The sequence below is a fragment of the Cornus florida genome, unplaced genomic scaffold, assembly GCF_030987335.1.
Source record: "Cornus florida cultivar Cherokee Brave unplaced genomic scaffold, ASM3098733v1 CherokeeBrave_3.0.0_Hap2_Chr11, whole genome shotgun sequence".
Lineage (NCBI taxonomy): Eukaryota > Viridiplantae > Streptophyta > Magnoliopsida > Cornales > Cornaceae > Cornus > Cornus florida.
The window spans coordinates 45,427,829-45,446,576 of NW_026775581.1; the positions used below are offsets into that span (position 1 = coordinate 45,427,829).

The 18,748-nt window shown below is 37.3% G+C and overlaps 1 protein-coding gene across 1 annotated transcript in view; it reads right to left on the reverse strand.

The window, feature by feature from the left end:
* Positions 1-4,558: 4,558 nt before the first annotated feature.
* Positions 4,559-18,748, reverse strand: part of LOC132285859 (uncharacterized) — a 51,346-nt gene continuing 37,156 nt past the window's right edge. The window contains exons 18-20 of the mRNA XM_059788092.1: positions 10,665-10,724; positions 9,955-10,203; positions 4,559-4,986 (exon numbers count right to left, since the gene is read on the reverse strand). Coding sequence (XP_059644075.1) covers positions 4,858-4,986; positions 9,955-10,203; positions 10,665-10,724 — 438 coding nt within the window. The 3' untranslated portion in view covers positions 4,559-4,857. The remainder of the gene's footprint in view (positions 4,987-9,954; positions 10,204-10,664; positions 10,725-18,748) is intronic.

The window sequence follows — 18,748 nt, forward strand, 5'->3', positions numbered from 1 at the left end:
ATGACGGGGGCAGCAGGATGGACTTCAGCAGTATGGCCCACAACAGGGTTCTCAGCATGGGTGAGCTCGGAGGGCGCATCAGCAGAACGAGTTGAGACTTGAGTCGCAGCTGGGGCAACCACAACTTGCTCTGGGGCAGAGACGGCAGGGAGAGATGATGTGGAAGCAGGTGTAGGTGATGGAATGACTGCAGGAGTGTTAGAAGGGGTGGGAGCAAGACGTCTCCTCCTACTGAACGATGGGATCTGAATGTTCTCCATTGTAGACCCTAAAAGAGAGATGTCAGAAAGATTATCAGATGTAAGCAAATCAGTAGCTGAAGGGACATCGTTCAGCACGCTTTCTTGCAAGGTATCTAGCCTAGCCCTGCAGACGCTATAAACTAGTTCATCATGGGGAATTTGAAGGCATCTACAAAGAAAAGTGCAAAAACGGGGAAGACAACTTTCACAGTGGCATTTAGAAGGATGTGTTTTCAGCTTTTTGTAGCCAGAGACAGAACATGCTCCAAAGGAAAAAGGGATAGGGAAGGAATGGCCGAGCGGAGTCCGCCAATTCCCACCAACCACAATTAAATTCCGCCTCCAACCTTTTTCAAATGAGCTTTTATCAGTGCAGATTGACCATTTGTCAATAGGAAAGAAGTGATAGTACAAGTCGTTTTGTGAAATCTTGTTAATCCGATAGCAGAGGAGAAGGTCAATAATGTCAAGATTGAGACCCCTATCACGATTCAAGAGCAGGAGGACTGAAATTACCCTAAAAAAGTTTGGATTAACTTACAGGGGGCAGAGCCCCAATTTATTGAAACCATAACAAAAGAATAGGTGTACGGGGAACCTAATGACATTCAAGTGAACGGCAGAGAATAAAACTTTCCCAGGAAGAAGACCCTCACCAGATCTCTCGTCTAAGTTTGTTGGGTAGACTCTGAGAGAAACGTCGTGAGGGATACAGTTCTTGGATCGAATGGCGTTCAGGTTAGGGGAAGCCATGAAAAAGGGGAAGAGTTCTAAGCAGTAAAGGCGTCTCTTAAGGAGAGGTTTTCAAAAAAAAACTAACCTTGAAAGTTTGTGATGAACTCAGCAACGACACAGTAGCTAAAAATCGAAAAGGAAGGACTTGCCGGAAGAACTCGCCAGAGAAATTAAGAAGGATTGCCGGAATGTGCAGGAAAGCAACAGAGAGTAGAAGCGAGAAGTAAGAGGAAGGGTGAAGGTTGAGAGACCAGAATTTATAAAGAGGAGAAGTAAAAGCGACATGAAACTCCAAAGGTCAAGGCAAAAAGTGGCGCTGCAGATCTCGAAACTTGGGTTCTTGTGCCAGCCGTTCGATTCCTCGAGTCATTACTCCAAGCCGTCAGACCAAGATCGTGTCCTTTCAATAATTTCACCCTCATTAATGAAGAAAGAGATTATTGGGGGCAGATAAGAACACCAAAATGACCTGGGTTTGGTGTGATCCACATTGCATAGGACGGGTCGGGTGTGGACAAATGGGATGGAGCAAGTTCGCGCTGGATGGGCCCAGGTCCATAAAGGCATTTCAGAAGCCCATGTTATAATGAGGGAAGTCGAGTCCAGCCAAAAGAGAACAAGATAGGTCCAGCTCAGTGGAGATTATAACCGTCTATAAATAAAGGGGGCTTGAGAGGGAAAAGAGGTTGGAAAAAATCATTGGGAGTGTAAAGTTTCTCTCTCTACAATTATGGAAAAATTATTTGTACTTTCAACACTATATAAATAATGAATTAGGTATAATCCGAACCAAATGGTTCGGATTAATTTTAATATGGCCCATTCATATTGTTCTTGGGTCTAAGTGGCTCGGATCACTTGATATATGGCTTGAACCCACTTGGGTTGGGTTGAAGTCTAGAGAGGGAGAGAGAAGAAAATGAATGAACCACTTTACAAATGACAGCCTGGGGATATTTATAGAGTTGCATGTGTCTCCAACGGCGGAATTAGTAATGGGTTAACCTGAGCTATAACCCAAATCCAATTGAAAAAAAAAAAAAAAAAAAAAAAAAGAAAAAAAAAAAAAAAAATTAGTATTATTGTTCATATAAGCCCATGTACTACTATTCCTTTTCCTATCAGCCCAACCCCCCAATCCATAGTATTTCTATAAATAAAAAGAGTTATAAAATTAATAAAAGTTTTAAATATGAGCAAGTCCACGAACTATGGACAAGTCCAATCACAAAAGAAGCCATAATAAAACGTAATTGGACACCCATCAAACCAAACACATTGTTAGTTTAGAAGAAGACATATACTTTTCGGTGTGTAAGGCACTAAGGTATCAGTGGATTAATATAATGGATTATTATTGTTAATATAGTGAAATATTAATTTTTATGATAAGGAATATATATATCTTGCATTCTTTCAGCTATTTGTTTTAATATTTGAATGAAATATACTTTAATGAATTCTTGACTGTGAAAATATGTTAAGAGTTTTGAAATTGTAAATATGTTAGAAGGTTATAAATTATTGGATTTAATTAAATGACTGATGCACAAGAATTCTGTATTTAAAGCATGAATGAAACCCGGCCCCGCGGCGGGCGTCTACTTTGCAAACCTGGCTCCTCGCCATCGAAAGAGCCGTTTTGTTTTTATTTCCACACATATTCATCTACCCCACCTTCTCTCCATCTCGGCGTATCTTTCTCTCAAACAAAATCGTGGATCGCCGGAAACCATGTCGCTGCCACCGGAAATCACATCAATAATCGTCACAGCTGCCACTGCCTCAGATCATCGCTAGCGCCGCCACTGCCGGAAATCACATCGATGATCGTGGGCTCAATTTTCTGATTCAGGTGTGGGTTTGAAGGGGGCTTCCTTAATGACCTGAAGGTGTGGTGGTGGTGGTGGTTATGGGGGCAGAGATGGTGGTAGTTGGGTGGGGATGGTGGTAGTAGTTTATGGAGATAGAGAATGTTGGTGACGGTTACAGGGATGGTGGCAGTACTGCCGCCGGTGGTGGCGCTGTTGTTCATGGTTGTGGAGATAAGGATGGCAGCGGTGGTAACCTGGGCTGATTGTGGTGGTATCAGAGCCACCGACACTGGTGGTAGTAGTGGAGTTCACTAAAAAAAAGGTGGTGGCAGCGCCACCGCCAATTGTTGTGGTGGCGGCGATGATGACTCTTATTGCGGTGTTTCGTTGATTTTGGGGGTGATTGTGATGATGAAAATAAAAAAAATAAAAAATAAAACAGAATTGAGGACACATGATGTAAAAATTGGGAATTGACTAAAATGAGGGAGCACATTATAGGCTTATACAAAGAGATTCCGTACATAAGAGGTTTTAGAGAGAAAACGTATAGAGAGAAAAATAAGGTGTGATAGTCTTTAAGGATAAATGTGTAATTTTCAATTTTTAAGGATAAATGTGTAATTTTCAATTTTTAAGTGAGGGTGAAAAAAATAAGGTGTGATAGTCTTTAAGGATAAATGTGTAATTTTCAATTTAAAAGTGAGGGTGAATGTTTTCGCTGGTACAAAAATCGTTGACACCGCAAAGGACAAAGTATTATGACAGAGTGGAAGTTTTGAAACATTAGAGTTACGCCCTATAATTAAGCCTAACCTCGAGTAAATAAAGTCCTCCTTCTAAATATGTTTTAGAGGGTATGGAAAATAAATTCTTATAAAAAAGTTTGATACATAAAAGAGTGTCCGGTTATTATAGAATTTGGGAATCATTTGATCTACAGCCCAAATTTTTTTTATATTTATTTTTGTAATAATGTATTTTAAATTTTTATAATATATTTTTTATTTCAATAAATATATAAAATTAATTCTTTTACTCATAGACTTATAAAAATCCTATATTCACTATTAATAAAATCATAAACTAAATCATCTACTCCAAAAAATTCTATACATAATTTTTTTTTTATATATATTTGTTTTGATCCTTAAATTTTAATTATTTTTACTTTATGATCATACAATTACTTCCGCATGTTTTATTAGCTTGTGTGTGTGTATTATGCATATGTAAGACACTCATCCAATTAAATCATCTCAACTTGAACACTCAACCTGGCATGTGGGATGAATAGCACAGCTTCCCCCTAGAACACTTTTCTTGGTGAACTCCAGGATTCTTCCTTTGACCAAATCAATTACCAATGCTAAATGAGTGTGCTACATGTCCTCATTGAGTGAAAGGAGAGGTTGAAAACAAAGGCCCAGGAAAAAAACATTAAGAGGAAAAATGATGGTATTTCAGAATATACCAACACAAATAATATTCATAGAGCCCACACTCAACGACACTATTTGCTTTTGAAAAAATAGCTGCCTATACAACAGACAAAATCTTGCTTTTTATCACAATTGAAAATGTCTCATCTAGCCCATTCATCTCTAGAAAGCTGTTTGATTGTAACAAGTTTAGATATAAGATGTGTGATATCCAGGCTAGGTCAAGATGTCCACCTGTGCAGATATAGGCTGTATTACAGAAGTACAGAAGAAGCATGATAAAGCAATTTTTGAGAGTAATGCAATAATTTAACATTAAAAAAAATAGCAGAAAAAGTAAGATTTTAACATTTATTAACCAAAACCAGAACAGAAACCTATCAACTCAAATATGTTGCTCAAGCTTACAGTATAGGTGCACAATAATAACTAATTGTAATGGAAAGTGTGCTGTGTTGATTTCTGTGTTCGAACCATTACAATCAAACTAGAGATCATAAACTTTGATATTTAGTTTGAGGACCAGTGTGTCCAATTCACTACATCAAACCTAGATTCCTTTTGAGGACTATTGTGCCAGGGTCACAACATCGATCAAACCTCAATTCCTCTCAACAGCATCTATTACTCAGCGTCAGAATCTGATAGTGAAATCTGGCGAGCATCTTTTGGTTCCATGTCAGTGATGGAAGAAGGCTGACCTCGGGTTGACATGGTTTTTCGGCGATCTCTCCTATTTCGTCGGTTTTCATCCTGGAAATGAATATACCACACTTCATCATCAAAATGCTCTAAATAAGAACAAGGGGAGGACAACAAAGTGCAGAAAAGGAATAATACACGACATCGTCTATGCTTATACAAGCCCCTTTCAACTGAACTGGATGATCATGAATAGAATGCTGACACTTAGTTTCAGTCATCTTGTGACTGTAAATAGTTAGCAAAAGACTGAAAGCAAAAATCCATGTTTTCAGGGTCGTAAACTCCTACAACGTTAGTAAGTCTCAACAGTTTTTCACATTTTGCCAATGCACTTCGTAAATCTATAACTGTTTTACAGATAATCATGTTGTAGATTTACTCTGTAAATTAACAATTACCTGCTAACAGGCCCAAACAATTAAGAGTAGACAAACCATTAGTTGTACCACAATTTTCTAAGTTTAAAATGAAAGCACATTTTACTATTCAAAAGGATATTTTAATCCCCCCCATTCATAATCCCCTTACCATCACTGATGGACTATATCTTAAATAGACATGGATAGTGTGTTTCAAAGTGTCAGACCTCCCAGAATCCATTTATATACAGGTTCTGTTCGTGCGCGTGCATATTAGATGTTATGTAATAGTGAAAATTAGAAAGCATAGATACGGATATGGGACATGGGTACGACATGATAAGGACACGGTGGTACGGGAAATTTTTTAAAAATAGGATACGCGTGCAGCATGGATAAATAATATTTTTTTGCCATTTTATCCATAAAATCATGAATAATCACTAATTTGGAGCTTAGAGCTAGATGTTGTTATTTTTGTTTTCTTAAATTTTATTTTATTTTTCTAATCAACCCATAATATATATTAAATTGCATTGAATCCCCTTTTTTTTAAAAAAAATTATAATTACAAAACCCCCTCTCCGTAACCTGGAAGTGTAAAAAATATATCCTTGCCGTGTCCAACCAGAAAATAAAATATTCAATTTTCACGACACTTTTAGACTTATCTGACACGTGTCCGGACTATATCGGCGTATCCAAAGTATCCGATACTGCCACGGCTCCCTAAGAGAACTACTTCCTAGACTGAATTGTATAATGCAAGTATGCTTTAAGAATATACTCAATTATAATTTGAATAAAATGGGATGCATTAAAATAAATTTCCATCTAACTCAGAAGTAGGTACGTCTATATTCTATCAAATTTGAGTTTCTTTTTATTCTTCTTCTATTATCACATGTAAAGGATAGGGGTTTCAAATTTGAGCTTATGTGTCGGAAAATATCCCATAATTATATCCATATCACCTTGTGTCTACACACAGCTACATTGAGTGGAATAGCAGATTCAATGTGAAATAATTATATCCATTTAGCCTTGTGTCTACATGGCTACGTTGAGGGGCGAATAGGAGAGTCCATCTACCATACGGATCGGATGAAGCTATAAAAAAGCAGTAGGTGAGTCCTCTTTGCTGGTTTATTATGTCTGTTGGGACAATATCATGATAGAAGTCATTTAAGCCTTGATAAAATATTATCAGGAGTGATTTATGGGATTGATTCTGGGAATCCTCCATCAATGTTTTTTTCATATTTATCAATTGTATTATTATCTATAAATAGAGGTGGTCATTGTAACCAAACTTAGAGAGAATATAATAAAAGAGATGTGTCCTTTGGGCTTTGTGTGCCATGGATGTAGGCCGTAGTGGACGAACCAAGTATATCCTTGTGTTGTTTCATTCTTAATTTCTCCTTTCAAATCTTTTATTTTTTATTATCAAAACACACTATCAGAGTAGGTTTATCATATCCTACTCTAGACTCGTTCAGCTCTCCTTTGTCTCGCTTGAATTTTTTTATCAGATTTACTCATCTCGGATCTTCAGATATTCTTGTTTCAGATATCAAGATCAACTCGTCTTGGATCTACTCGTCTCGAATCTCCAGATCTACTCGTCTCAGACTCTGGACAACTTCGCATTGTTTCAAGTTAGACATTTGAAATAAAATCTTTGTGTACTAACTTGAAAGGGGGTCTTAGGAGACTATGATGATAGGATTGATTTAGGCCTTGACCAGTATTCATATGATTGATTTATGGGATTGATTTTAGGAATCCTCCACAAATGTATTTTTCATATTTATTGGTTGTATTCTTATATCTATAGTTAACAACCATCTACAAGCTTAAACTGACTTCAATATTTATATCCTCTAACACGCCCCCTCACATGTAGCCTTCTTTTGATCCAACACGTGTTTTCAATTTTAATTATGAGGCTAACATGAGGTTTAAACTTGAGACCTTTGACTCGGATGCCATGTTAACAACCATCTACAAGCTTAACTTGTTAGAGAGGGTATAACTTCAATATTTATATCCTCTAAGAGGTGGTCATTGTAAACAAAACTAAGAGAGAATATGATAAAAGTGATGTAGCCCTTTGGGCTTTGTGTGCCGTGGATGCAAACCATAGTGGCCGAACCATGTATATCTTTATGTTTCATTCTTAACTTCTTTCTTCAATCTTTTATTTTTTATCAACAATGTCCAACCTATACACACTTAATCCTTGGCACTGTTGATTTCATAGGGAAAACAAAATCTTCTCCTATCTTTCGCCTTTATCTTCTCTTATCTAGTCTTTATTCTCTATCTTCCTTTGATCCTACCCTTTATTATCCTTTTTTGTTTCTTCCTGTTCTCTTCTCATATCTCCCTCTTACGATGCTTTTTTGTCTCTTCTCTATCCCCTCCCTCGCTCCCTCCATTCAATCTTTACTCCCATATTCTCCATTTTCTTCTCATTTTAAAGTACTTTAGCAATTGTATGTCGAAGCAAATCTTTCTAAGGTATTTACTAGATTATAAATTATACAGATCTGTGCACAGTTTCAACCAGGATTATTGCACTCATCATCATTAGCGGTGACAAAGTTTGACACGACCCGCCAACATGACTCAAACACAACACGAGTTAACCTTTTACGGATTCAGATCGTAAACGGGTCGACACGATTAACCCGTTTAGTTAATCGTGTCGTATTTGGGTTGAAGGGTTCAACCCGTGTAACCCATTTACATCTGTTTAACTATACATAAACAAATTTTTATTTAAGTTTCAAAATAACTATCTAAACTTGTATTTTATAATTTATTCTTTTGTAGATTAGAGATTATTTAGTAATTTAGTTGGATTAAAACTTATATTTTTCTAGTATTTATTGTTTGATTGAGTATTATTAATAATATAAATAATATAATGTTTCGTTTTATTAAATAGGTCATTAAACAGGTTACACGTGCAACCCGTTTAATAAATAGGTCGGGTAAGTGTTGAGAATTCCTGACACGATTATTAAACGTGTCGTGTTCGGGTTGAGCTGTTTAATAGAATACTCTTAGGTTGACACGACACAATTATATCCCGCGAACACGAATTGCCACCCCTAATCATCATCATTATGCAATCTGGATAATCTAGAATAGGAGTGCTAGTTCATGGTAACAAGGTATTTTAAATATGTTTTCAAAGTCAAAGATTAATGTACAGTGGTGTATGACACATGCATCTAGAATCACATTACTTTTAAATCCTTTGTGGCAAGGGGGTGGGTTTCTGTGGTTTGGTTTGTAAGGGTTATACTTGTTAACACGATTTCTTTCACCTTTTTCTTTTCAGCTTGAAGGAGTTCTCATCCTTTATACACATTTCTTGATTCTCATTAATTTAAAAAATAAAATAAGATTCAGAAGAAAAAAGCTAGGACGAGTTTTCCGATTAGAGGGATAGATGCATCCTAAGCTATTGATAGGTCCAGAGAGATGTAAACAAGTAATAAAAATAATATTGGACAATAAACTCGCGGTGAAGGCAGATGTAACCATAAGGTATAATACTAGAGAAAATAGTAACTACCTAACTTTTTATTTTATTTTATTTATTTACTATTTATTTTTTTGATAAGTAAGATTTCATAAAAGGCCCTCAAGAGGGGAGCGCTCCCAAGAGAATCCATAAGACACCAAAGGCGACAACTATAGCCTTAAGCTATCCACAAAATCCAAAAGATGCCCCAAAGATTTATAATTATGCCCATAAACCCAAAAAATAAAGGATACAAATATATTGTATTTGAGAGACCAAATAAGAGCCTCCTCCCCCTCAAAGGATCTCCTGTTCCTCTCACATCACAAACAAAGGGGAATGACCCTCCAAACATCCCTGGCTTGACTATAGCTTTAATTAATTATTAGTTTTTTACTGTTTTTGTTGATGACGGCGGTGTCAAGCCTCTTAGAGCATCCATAGTCCACCACCAGACACATGCACTCCCATTGTTCTTCATGCACAGGGAAATTACTAGGAAATTCCCTGGGAGTGGCCCTTAGGGGTTCGAACTCTCAACCTCCAAGATGTGAAGAGATCCCTTTGGGGTTAACATTGGCCTCACCAAAACAGGGCATTTGGAGAAGTTGCATAATATAAAGCAAACCTTTAGTATCATGTGTGCAAAATAATTGCTTTTAAGACATGAAACACGTCCTCATTGACAGCCCAAGCATTTCATCAATTGAACCAAGCAATGGCTGCTAAGGTATTACGTGACAACTGAAGGGAAAAATATGAAGACAGTAGTAAAAGAAAATATCTTTTTTTTCAAGTAGAATATAATGCAGCCAGGAAATCATACAGATGCGCACGCACGCGCATAAGAACTGAAATGAAGACAATGACAATAAGGAGAATCTTTAAAAAAGAAAAACCTAATCAGACATTATTACTATTGACCCACATTAGGAGAATGTTTTCAAAAAGAAAAAAACCTAATCAGAGATGATTATACCCACAGTAGGGGATGAAATTAGATATAAAAATTTGATATGGAGTTGACAGCTGCAAAACAAATAATGGTGCATGCAAGAGATAAAGCTCACAGAAGTAAGATGGGACCCAATTTCTAACTTCTAAGCCAACACTTACCATCGTACTTTGAATTGACTGACTTGAATGAGTTGATTGACTCCTCCACAACCAGATGCTACCAAAAGACATTAATGCTCCCAAAAGCAAGATTGGACCAAGCCTTGGATCTCCCAGGTTATCATGGATTCTACTTGTGATGCTACCAATCTTCTGTTTCATTCCCTTGCTTGTGGAAATAATGCTAGTGGCACCTCTTGACCAAATAGGATCTGCATCCTCAGGTACAAGTGCAGGAGTTCTTGTTCTCTGCATTGGAGCAGACAAGAGACGAGGTTTTGAGAAGCTAATAGATCCAAAAAAAGGTGCAGCTCTAAGGTCCATACAGTATTTAAATCCCTACTTTAACATTTTGCACAACCAATAGAAACATGAGAGCAGAACTAACAAACACCGTAACCCTCCTCTCTGCACCCACATGTTCAACAGGGACTAAATGTACTTACTGATCTAAAAGTACCGAGTGGAATGGCTGTTGCTCAACAGAGAAGTTACTCCACTTAATGTCTCAATAAGCATAATAAATTATTCAAATTTACATTAACTAATAAGATCCTTATGACACCTAACTTTGCATAACCCATCCCAAAATCCTTGTACATAGCTAATTAACAATAAAACTACAGGCATAAATTTCTAGTGAGGACAGCACCAATGCAAACCTTGATCCCAAAAATTGCCAAAAAAGAGGATTATTACTGAAAACTTACAAAAAAGGGGAGATCCCTGGAGTCACCATCTTCTATTATTTGAGAGATCCATCGTATGATCTGCCAGCCAAATACAAGAAGAAAATCCTGATAAGAATCTGCACTAAATTATAAAGAAAATTGTCTTTCCATTAATAGTTTGATACAAACTCAAATGTGTCAACAATTTTTTTTTTTTTTTGATAAGTAAAAATAATATTAAAAAAGGCGTTCAAAAGGAGAACGCGTCCCAATTACAAAAGTGGAACCGGAGCTAAGGCCCCAAAGAATCCAGAAAAGTAATTAAATCATATGAAGAAGAACAAAAGCTCCTCTTCACATAATTGAAGAGAGAACGAAGAATGTAAAGTTTGATCGTTTCCGTAGGCGACTCTTTTCCTTCAAACATTCTGCTGTTTCTCTCCTTCCAAATGCACCACCATACGCAATGTGGTACAATTCTCCAGAACTCGCGAACGTCTCTTCTCACTCGACAACCTCTCCAAATATGAATCAATTCCTTAGTAGATCGTGGCATAACCCAACACATGCCAAACAACCCAACAATAAGATTCCAACAGTCAGTCGCCACAGGGCAATGCAAAAGGAGGTGGTTAACGGACTCCTCGCCAACCTTGCATAGACAACAGCGATTAACTATACAATTGCCCCTTTTCTCAAATTATCAATTGTCAGAATCTTTCCCCACATAGTAGTCCAAACAAAGAAAGCCACCCTAGTTGGAGCCATAGACCGCCAAATAGTTTTCCACGGGAAGTCTCGATTAACAAAATTTGACAAACATAAGAACAAAGATCTAACTTCGAAACGACCATGAGAAGAGGGAACCCAACTTAAAACATCATTACCTCTGCCAATGCCCTCCTGTCGATACAGAAGATCCAAAAAAACACATACCTCGTCCATCTCCCAATCCTGAAAAAAGCGCCGAAAATGCACATCCCATATAATCCCACTGCTATCAAGCCGATAGCAGTCGACTATGTAGGCGTGTTTATTAACGGCAATACTATATAATCTTGGAAAAGTACGAGAAAGTGATTGATCCCCACACCAGAGATCTTGCCAAAACCGAATGCAATGTCCGTCATGGAGTTTGAATCTGATATGAGCCGAAAAAACATCCCATCCTTTCCGAATAGCCTTCCACGTCCCTACTCCTCCCGCTAGGGTAACCGGACGCGTAGACCAACCACCAGCCTCTTCGCCAAACCAACAAGAGACTAGCCTGCGCCATGGTCGATGTCTTTCCCTCCCAAATCTCCATAACCACTTACCCAAGAGAGCTTGATTGAAAGGAACTAAATGTCTTATACCAAGTCCACCCAATTTCACAGGCTTACAAACATCCTCCCATTTGACAAGGTGGTACTTGAACTCATCGCCCTTACCACCCCAAAGGAAATCCCTTTGAATTTTTTCAATCCTGTCTGCAATGGAACAAGGGATTTGGAACATAGAGAGAAAATAAGTGGGAAGGCTCGACAAGGTGCTCTTTATAAGAGTAACTTTACCCCCTTTTGACAAGTATTGCTTCTTCCAACCTGCTAATCTCTTCGCGTACCTGTCAATCACAGAATCCCAACTCCCCACTAAACTAGAAGAGACCCCTAGGGGCAAACCCAAATAAGGAATAGGGAATGAGCTCACTCTGCATCCAAGGACTGCAGCTAAAGAGGAAATATCCGGAACATTCCCTACTGGGACAAGCACACTCTTTGTCACATTGACCTTTAGCCCGGAAACTGCCTGAAAACAAGTCAGAACACACCTCAAGTGTCGAAGTTGAGACACATCAGCATCACAGAAAACCAGGGTGTCATCTGCAAAGAGTAAATGGGAAGTTTCCAAGGATAAAAAATTAAGAGGGGTCATTGCTTGAATCAATGGTAAAAGCTCAGCAAAATGTGAGCACAGATTCAAATCAGAGAGCAGTGAATTTGTGAAAAGTAATGCCAAAGGATATGAACGTGTCCAGTCTTTCCTTCTCAGCATCACAAGTATAAACAATTGTTAAAGGATAAAAAGATCAAACTTATAGAATTAAATATGAAGCTGCTACATACACTATAATCCATGCTTAGGGTGATTTTATTTTATTTTATTTTATTTTGATAAGTAAGAATAATTTTATAAAAGCGCTCAAAAGGGGAGGAGGGTAACACCTCCTCTCAACAGCCACCGGGCTACTTTGACTCCCCAACAGTGATCTCCTCCGTGCTTGTCCTTATGGATTCTATTCGGAAAAACTACTCAGTCATCATTTATTAACTTGGAGTAAGCATGCGAAAAAAAAAGGTTCAAAAAGATGGAGATGTAGATTGTAGGGTGTGATGTTGTGGCCCGAATTTGGTTCCGGGTATGACCCGATGACCCATTGGATGAGCTTTGTGTGATTAGTCTCTTGTGGCCCGATATATAAGGGCGCTTAGGGTTTGGAGTGGTGTAAGAGAGAGACTCTGAAATTCGTACAGAAATAGAGTGAGTGGCTGAAAACTTGTAATCTCCGATTTTATACATAGTGAAGACTTTCGCCGGATCTCAACCGTGGATGTAGGCTGTTGCCGAACCATTTATAAATCTGTGTTCTTTGTGAGATGTGTTTACTTTTCTATCGTGATTCTTGATTTTATCTTGGGTTTGTTGCGTTTGTCATAACATAGGGGAAGAATCAGCTTACTGGAGTAACTCTGTTATAGGGTATGTTATGTGTAAAAAACCATATTATCCTTTTTTTCAAGAAATATATTCAATGAGGATAGAGCAATGACTTCCAATTGGGCATGCAAAAAGAAAATGAAGGTTAGAATTGAAGATGGAGATGTAGATTGTAGGGGAAGAAGCAGCCTACTGGAGTAACTCTGTTATAGGGTATGTTGTGTAAAAAACCCTACTATCCTTTTTTCAAGAAATATATTCAACAAAGATAGTGCAATTTCTACCAATTGATTTATGTCAAGGAAGGGTTTTTTGTGGCTCATTTTGAGTCTAAGGAGGATATGGAGAAGGCTCTTCAGAGATTGCACACGTTCGAAGGTTGGCCATTCATTCTGAAAAATGGAATCGCAAAGTGGACTTTGAGTATGAATGGTGCCCCCAGATTTGCTCTCATTGCCAAAGGATAGATCATGTTTCGTTAAAGTGCTCTCTAAATGTTGTGGTTGATCAGAAGAATAAGGGAAAACCTATGGAGAAATGGGTTGTTAAACTGAGGGGTTAACTGTTGAAGAGGTGATTGATAAGCAGAATACTAACAACGGAACAAATGCTGCAGCAGATAAACAAAAGAAGGATGGAGAAATTGCATCGTGTAATCAATTTTGGGTTCTGGAGGGCAATGGGGGCGGGGATGATGATACTAATGCAATTGTTGAGGTAGAGTATTCTAATGAAAGCCCGTTGAGGCATGGGAATAGGATTGCTGCTAAAGGCTTACATTATGCAGATGATGAAGCCCGTGGAGATGATATCATGCAGAATGCTGGAGCAGATTTTAAGGTGGACAAAACTAAGGATGCTGCATATAGGAATGTTTTGGCTATTATGGATTCTGGAATGGATGTGGACATGAGGTTGATCAATGAGCTACTGACGTGAATGGATGTTCAGCTTTGTCTGTCAGTATTACTGAACATGGAGAGATTCAACCTGTAAGTGATGGCCATGATAGGCACCCTCTTGAGTCTGCTCAAGGTTTCGGTAATTGTGATACAGAAGAAGCAACTTCTATGCTCAGAAATAAACTAAAACTGTGATGGTTCAGCAGATTCAATCTCCTTGTCCAAATGAAAGTTCAAGTGGAAAGAAGGGCAAACACAAGGAAAATGTGCAAGTGCCTTCTACTGATGGGGTCAACAGGCCTCAAATGCAGCATAAAGTCAAGAATTGGATGGTATGTCTTACTTGATTTGCTTCTTTGAAAACATAGTTAAAGAGCATTCCACCATCTCAATCTCCATCAATCCTGTAGAAGATTCCTTCCACCAGCAAAAAAGGGTGCTGGTGGAGCCATTCCACCATCTCAATCTTCTCAATGATGGGCTGCTGGAAAGATAGAGGCCTCAAATACGGTATAAAGTCAAGAATTGGATTGTAAGTGGTAAATCCTGTTTGATATGCTTCGTTGAAACCATAGTTAAAGAAAATAAAGCTTTAAAAATCCAAAGGAAAATTAATGGAAGGTGAGATGGTTAGCTAACTATGCTTCCAATACTTTGGGCATTGTTGGTTGGGGTGTAATTCAAAGATTTTGGATGTTATTCTCCTTAAAGAGGATGCTTAGTCCATGTTTTTATCTGTCCAGTCTTTGCATTCTGGGCACCTTATCTATCTTTCAGCTGTGTATGCTTCAATTTTTGCTGGTGGAAGGAAGCTTCTTTAATTGGTCATGCCTCTAGCGGTCGTGGGCCATGGCAAGCAATTTGTGACTGGAACCTAGTGAGATACGATCATTGGAGGTTTGCAAATCCCACAACTTCTCCTTGATGAGTTTACAATGTGTTAGTAAGGTTGGCTTGGATGACTTACCAGTTCCTAATGGGGTTTGGTCATGGTGTAATAAATAGTAGCCTAGGAGGAGAACAATGACTAGATTAGATAGGGAAATGATCAATGCAGATTGGTTACATTCTTTCAGAGATACTAAGCTCACTCTTACTGATGCATCCTTGTTGGACCATTATAAATTTAGTTTCAAATGGCACTCTTCATGTTCTGGAGGTCCAAAACCCTTTAGTTTCTTAAAAATTTGGTGTATGCAAGTCTTGCAAGAGGAAGTGAGGGCTATTGTGGATAGAGTTTGGTATTGTCATTGGAAATCCGATTCACCAGTTGATGAAGAAACTGATGTTGGTAAAGAACGAAATCAGTAAGTGGAATAAGGCAAAGGGTTCAGTTGCAGCAGGCCAGGGAGAATTTGAGAAGGGTTCAGTTGGATCAAAATCAGAGCTCATTCAAGAGGAGTGTTGATATTTAACTGAGCTGAAGGGATTTTGGAGCAAGAGGAGATTTTTTGGGCTCCGAAGTCAAGGCTGAAATGGTTTAGAGAGGGGGATAGATGTTCAACATTTTCTCATTAGAAAGTTAAAAAGAAGAAGTGGGATTCCATGATTTCTTTGGAGGATGGTGACATTTCTGAGAATCCAAAGGTGTTTAAAGAATGGATGATTGAGTTCTATGAGGGCTTTATTATGCTAATCAAGGGTTTCCTTCAGTTGAGCAGCCCAGAAAGAAGTTGTAGGGGATTTCAATTTAATCCTGATACAGCACCAGGTCCAGATGGATACCCTGCTAATTTTTTCCAAAATTATTGGTCTGTGGTGGGCAGAGATGTTGTTAATGCAGTATCTTTCATTCTTTTCTTCATCTAACCTGCATATGGGGCAGAACAGTACTTTTCTTACCTTAATCCCCAAAAAAATCATGGTGTGAAAATCACTGATTAAACATCAATCGCTCTCTGCAATATTCTGTACAAGGTAAATATCAAAATCTTAGCAAACAGACCAGTTTTGCAGTATCTAGTTGTGTTGGAGTGGGCTGCTTTTGTCAAGCAGTGAATTCAGGACAATATAGTTTTAGCTCCTGATTTGATTAAGGGTTTTGCCTTCAAAAAAGGATCCTTCAATGGCATGGAAGATAGATATCAAGAAAGCCTATGATTCAGTTTCTAGGGATTTTTTAAATTCAGATTCATCACCATTGTGACTTTGGGGATAACTGGATTAGGTGGATAAAAGACTCTTAGCATTTTTTCAAAGTTCTCTATTCTAGTAAATGGGGTCCCTACCGGATACTTTTCTGCTTCTAGGGGTATTAGATAAGGATGCATCCTTTCTCTCTTCTATTCACCTTGGTTACAGATTAATTCTCTAAGTTGATGGAAGACAAGATTGCTAGTGGGAATCCAAGACTTTGTAACTTTGCTGCCAGGGCTGGAGTGAATACTAAGAAGCACGGATACGAATACGGGACATGGATACGACACGACACGGATAGGGTAACACAGCAAATCCTAAAAAAATAGGATATGGACATGGCAAATAAGAAAATATATTTTCTATATATATGATGTTGTACTTTAAGAAATTAAGAGTAATATTACTTGTTACAATCTCATAATGAAAAAAATATATATATTTGTGTTTTGTTGGAAAAAAGAAAGAACGATAGAAAGGGTGTTAAGAAAGAGGAAAAAAAAAAAAAAGAGACAAAGAGGATTAGGGTTTTGTTAGAAAAATTATTAGGCCTTAGTTAAAAATAAAGGTAAGAATCCATAGAAGAGAAAAAAGTTCATGAGGAATAGAGGAAAAAGGAAAAGGAGACAAAAAGAAATTTATTGTGAAAGGACAAAAAGAAGTATTTAGGGTTTGTGAAGAAGAAGAAGAAGAAGAAAGAAAAGAGGAGGTCGGAGAATAAGAGAGAAAAGAGGAGAAAGAGGAGAGAGAGAGAGAGAGACCATTCACCGGTAGCAAAGCTTGGTTGGTGGGACAAGAAGGGAGTCAAAGATGATCGTGCAAGGGGTAGAACCTTTGAACTAAAATATAAGAATAAATATCTAATTGTTTGACTATAAAATTGTTTTATGAAACAAGAAGTTTTTAAGTAATTATGTAATTAAAAAAGTCCTAATATTTACACTTAACTCAACATTGTTTCTAAAACTTTCTTAAAAATCCCCGAAGAGTGGGACAAGCGTGTCGGAAGCGTGTCCATGGCGTGTCCGGATATTCAAAAAAATATAAAATATTCAGACACATTTTGGCGTGTCCAGCGCGTGTCGGTGTCCGACATGGATTCTTTGCCCTTTTAGGCGTGTCCGTGCTTCCTAGTGTGAATATTTCTCATGTTTTCTTTGCTGATGACCTCCTCTTGTGATGAAGTCTAATATTTCTAGTGCTAGAGCTCTTAAGGAAGTTTTTATGGAGTTTGAGAAGGCAGCATCTCTGCAGTTTAACAATGACAAGAGTAACTTGATTTTCTTGAAGGCAGTGAGAAGAAGGAGAAGAATCAAGATAAATTTTCAGTTTAGAGTTGGTAAGACCACCATTGTGTTTTTTGGAGTCCCTTTGATTGATCATTCTCTAAAAAAATTTCCGGAGTCCCTTTGATTGATCATTCTCTAAAAAAATTCTCATTTCAATCATCTCATGGATAAGATCTCTGCTAAATTAATTGATTGGAATAGTTTGAATTTTTCTATGGTTCAAAGGTTAGAATTGGTCAAATCAACGCTGGTATCATACCTGTACTATTGGGTACTTGTTTTCAAATTCCTGGAAATTGCAGAGCTGTTGTAATAACCACTAAATTAAAATCACAAATTAGTGGTTAATTAAGGGGTAAAATTATAAAATAATAATTAAGTACCTAATAAATTAAAAAAATTAGAGCTACAAAAAATAATCCTAATCTAAATAGGAGAATTATATGTGTCTCGGGAATATATATATATTTGATATCTACAAAACCCTGGAGTTATACAAATCATTCTCCAGTCTTTGAGAGAGAGAATTAGAGGAGATCAAGAGAACTTGCAATATTATGATATTCTACTAATTTACAAAGATTTTCATGTCTTAGTAATATTTAGAATTTAATCTAATTAATTTAATAAATACGAAAATACTTTAGATGCGTATACATGAAAAAATATGTATATATGATTGTATATATTGGTGAATTATGGATTTGATGTGAAACATGTATTAATGATTCATGATTATATGTCAAACTTAACTTTTCGATTGTAAATACATTGGTTTTTGTGTATAACAGTGTATATAAATACAGTTCCGTGTATGTACATGAATAGCATGAATCTTTATACATGGATGAGTTTTTGGGTAAATTGATGGTTGGATTATATGATTTTAATGTCTAATGGTATAAACATGTGGATTAATTGCTTTTGATCGGTGTAAAATAATGCGGATTTGAGGTGTGTTCATGGTTGAGAGAATGAAAACCCTAAAATTTTACATGAGATGGTGTTTAATTACAATATAAGTACTAGATATTTTGCTCCTATAGATAATTTGATGGATGGGGAGTTGATTGGTATCATTTTGGGGTGAATTTGATGT